The following is a 3,996-nucleotide window of genomic DNA, read 5'->3' as shown; positions in this document are numbered from 1 at the left end:
TGTATTAATTTCATGATGTAGATGTTAATATATTTTTATATACATTTAGTTAAAGTTAGGTAACCGTGACATGGGAAAAAAGCTAAAGTACCTACCATTTAGAATGGAGGAAGCACTATATATTACTAGCACATGTATGTTAGACTTTCCTTTGCACCAGGTAAGAAAGTGCCATTGTTTCATTGTGCACCTGTCCAGCCCACGCTTTTCACCTCACACTTGGACCAGTGAAGTCAAAATGTGTTTTGAATTTGCACCAGGTAAGAAAGTGCCATTGTTTCAAAATGTGCCTACTGGAAACTGGCGCTTTGCCGAGTGCCGTAGGCACTCGGTAAAGCCCGAAATACACTCGGCAAAGGCTTTGCCGAGTGCCAAAAAAAGACATTCGGCAAAGACGCATTTTGCCGAGTGCCGAAAAATGGCACTCGGCAAAATGCATCTTTGCCGAGTGCCGAAAAAAAACACTCAGCAAATCCATCTTTGCCGAGTGCCGAAAAAAACACTCGGCAAACCCGTCTTTGCCGAGTGCCCGATAAAATACACTCGGCAAAACTTCTGGCACTCGGCAAAATGCCGGTTTCCGGTAGTGTTATATTATGTGGTGAAACCACATCAGATATGAACCATAGAGGAAAATAAATCTCATTAGCCTAGCTAGGACCATATTTCACGAGGTTTAATTGCTCATTATATTAGGTAATGATGATGTCACACGAGTAAATTAATATCGTCTCCCTAGTACATTGGGAACAAACAAATAACATGATATATATTTATAAAAAAACAAATAACACCATATATTCAATACAATTGTTTTGACAACATGATACATCTGGGAAACTCTATAATTAATAAGGTCGATCTATCGTATAGTATATGTATATTCTCTCTGTATAAGAACCTAGCACCTGCCATGCAGGTCCCACATGTCAGTTTGGTGTTTCGTTGGCGGGTTTCGTTCTCTGCTGTGGTGCTGCGTGGTGTGGTGGAGCTGCAGTGGACTCCCAACCAAAAAATCTAGCATGCACAGAACGAAGAACGAACAATACAGCCTCCTGCAAGTCTCCTAGGCATATGATCCTCTAGTGTCATAGATGGAGAACACACTGGGGCTGGGGTCCGTCAGCTCCATCACCATCCTGCCAATGTCGTCCCAGCTGGACCCATCTTTGTAGTACATGTCGTCTAGCCCACCGGCAGCAGGGCTACTGAGCACTCCGTGGTGGAACGCGGCCATCGTCGGTGACGGCAGCGGCGCCGTGGCCGCTGCATGCAGCGCGTGGCTGTTCCACTGGGCCTGCTGAAGCTGCTGCTGCTGCTGCTGGCCGTAGCCGTAGCCGTAGTCGTAGTCGTCTATCACCGCCGGAGCTTGCAGCGGGGTCTGTGGCAGGTCGTTCGTGTACTCGTCCCCGGTGTCCGACTCGAGGCTGCCGGTGACGGAGCTAGACTCCCCGGGCTGCACGACGACGGCCGCGGCGGCGGACACCTTGCTGCCGGCGACCTGCTGCTGCGGGTGCTTCTTGTAGGTGAAGTTCCTCCTGAAGATCCGGCAGATGGTCCACACCTCCGCCTCTTGCTCGCTGGGCGAAGTGTGGGCGCTCTCAGCGCGCGGCGGGAGGCGGAACTCGTGCAACATCCACTCCGTCTTGGTGCCCTTGCCGGCGCTGCCGCGGTAGAACACAAGCGACTTCTTCAGGCCGATGCGGTCGCCGGCGCGGCCGGAGGCGGCGGAATGGATGGGGCGGTCGATGCCCGTGGCCTTCCAGAAGCCGGAGCCGGTGACCCTGTTGGGCCTGATGCTGTTCCTGTACTTCCTCCCCCGCAGGCAGAAGAAGTACCATTCCTTGTCTCCCGAGATCGAGGTCGACTCTGCATACATGCATGCATCAGTGATCAGTTATCAATCATTATATTGCTCCAAAGTCCAAAGTTTATATCTCCAATCAAAGCAACAATTTTTATTTGTTCATTCAGTCATGCATGAATTATTTGTTGCAAGCATATAAAAAACGATCTTGCATGAAATTGTAGTAGAGTAATCACCACACATGCATCAGTTTGTGTATATTGCATAATCAAGCTAGCTAGCTAGCTAGCTACTTACTTGGAAGGTCCCATGGGTCGTGCTTGTAGATGTCGAAATCCTTGATGATCTCGATGCTAAGGTGCTTCCCGGCCACCTTCCGCCGGAGGTAGAAGGTGACCAGCTCCCCGTCAGTGGGGTGGAACCGGAACCCCGGAAGCATGTCTTCCTCCTCCTCGTCTCCCACAAGCACCACCTCGTCTTCTTCGCCATGGTCGCCGCCAGCCATGATCTCTTTTGCCATGTAGTGTTGTTCTTCTTGCACCACCAACGATGTAGAGCTAGTCGGTATGCAACAATAAGTGCTTGCTTGGTTCAGTTTAGATATCCTTGCTGATCAGCTGCTATCTATATCTAATCGAGTTCTTGTTACTCTTTGATCAATAGCTAGAGTAGCACAGCTGCTATCTATGGATGCTAGCTCCTGCTTCCTTTATGTTCTTGCAACATGAAAGTAGCTAGGGCTCTATATATATATATACACATGTGATGCGGCGGATGCTAGCTCTTGTGTACTGAACTTTGTCCCAGAACATGGGGTTTGAGCTACGAAGGTTCATGCATGCTTATGCCTGGTCAAAGCTACGAGGTTTGACTTGGTTTCTGGCTCGCTAGGCTATACCAACCTGCTGTCTTTTTCTTGATGATATTTGCCCGTATCTACATGCATGTCTCCTTGACTGTTATTCGTCCAAGATGAATTACCATGCCCCTGTGGCATGCACGGTGACTTCTTCCTTGTCTACTGCGTTTGTATCCTCGGTCTCTTCGTAGCGTAAGTAACCCCTCCACGGTTGTGCCGCCACGTCCAAAAGCACGCCGCCACAATTTACCTTTAAGCTTCTCAGAAATTGGTAATTCGTGTGTTTTATTACGCTCGTGCTTTTGAATGCATGGTTGTTAGCTGCTTGCATTGTTGACCTTATTTATCCTTTATTTGCCGTACAACCTAGCGACTAACTGTACAGGATAGAACGTCAACAACAACTGAGGCAAATTAAAGCGCCTCCTCGAAGCTGTTGATCTCGTTCTTCACTTTTCACCTCAATATTATCAGAGGAAAAAGAAACTGCTATATCTACCAGAAACGTTAATACACAGATGTAGTAGTACACTAGAACTGTGTAACAAAGTTCCGATAAACAGTCACTATACTCACTAGTATTATCCTTGCCATTGGATATACTCCTTTCGTTCTAAATTATAAGTCATTTTAACTTTTTTGAGAGTCAACGCATTTAAAGTTTGATCAAATTTACATAATAAAATAATATCATTTATGATCCCAAATAAATATCATTAGATTCTTCATTCGTTAATTATATTTTCTTAGTATAACTATTTGAGGTCATAAATCTTCGTAATTCTTCCTACAATTTTGGTTAAACTTGAGATACTTTGACACTCTAAGAAAGTTGATTGACTTATAATTTGGAACAGTGAGTATTTAACTACAGACAGTAATTCTTATATACTGTGATCAATCATATAATATATATTTATCTGTGAAAAAAAAAACTGTGTACCAATAGCTCAGCATGCATGTCATCATCACTATCCCATTCGCACATATTTTCTCGAGTTCTTTACTTAATTAGTACTACTATATGTTTTTTTTTCCTGTTGGAGTATATGCTAGGTGCTAATAACTAAACCACTTGACTGTCACTTTTTTCTATAGAAAGGTAGAAAGGGACGTTTTTTTTCCTTGCGAAAGAAGTAGAAAGCGAATTTGGCGTCCAACTACCGAGCCGGTTCATTGTGTGAAGAGCCGTGCCATGACAAATATTCGCAACACCAACCACCTAAGCCGTAAGGGTTGATAGCAGGACCACATCCAAAAGATTGCCTCTTCCACACTCAATAGACATCACAATCACCCAACCCATTCACGTGAGAGCTCCCTATCCCTA

General features: G+C 45.4%; 1 protein-coding gene across 1 annotated transcript; it reads right to left on the bottom strand.

The window, feature by feature from the left end:
• Positions 1-761: 761 nt before the first annotated feature.
• On the bottom strand, positions 762-2,604 carry LOC136549363 (transcription factor JUNGBRUNNEN 1-like). Its single transcript, XM_066540609.1, has 2 exons — positions 2,105-2,604; positions 762-1,869 (listed from the first exon to the last, which is right to left on the bottom strand). Exons 1-2 carry the CDS (start codon positions 2,325-2,327, stop codon positions 1,067-1,069), a joined length of 1,026 nt encoding a protein of 341 aa, XP_066396706.1. The 5' UTR covers positions 2,328-2,604; the 3' UTR covers positions 762-1,066.
• Positions 2,605-3,996: the final 1,392 nt, after the last annotated feature.

This window comes from Miscanthus floridulus, chromosome 4, assembly GCF_019320115.1.
Source record: "Miscanthus floridulus cultivar M001 chromosome 4, ASM1932011v1, whole genome shotgun sequence".
In the NCBI taxonomy this organism is placed as follows: domain Eukaryota; kingdom Viridiplantae; phylum Streptophyta; class Magnoliopsida; order Poales; family Poaceae; genus Miscanthus; species Miscanthus floridulus.
Note: the sequence above shows the minus strand (reverse complement) of the source record. Positions and strands in the feature narration are given on the sequence as shown.

Coding starts and splice junctions, on each gene's coding strand:
- LOC136549363 (XM_066540609.1), bottom strand. CDS start 2,327: ATGGCAAAAGAGATCATGGCTGGCGGCGACCATGGCGAAGAAGACGAG. Junction 1,870..2,104: donor CGACCCATGGGACCTTCCAA/GTAAGTAGCTAG, acceptor GCATGTATGCAG/AGTCGACCTCGATCTCGGGA.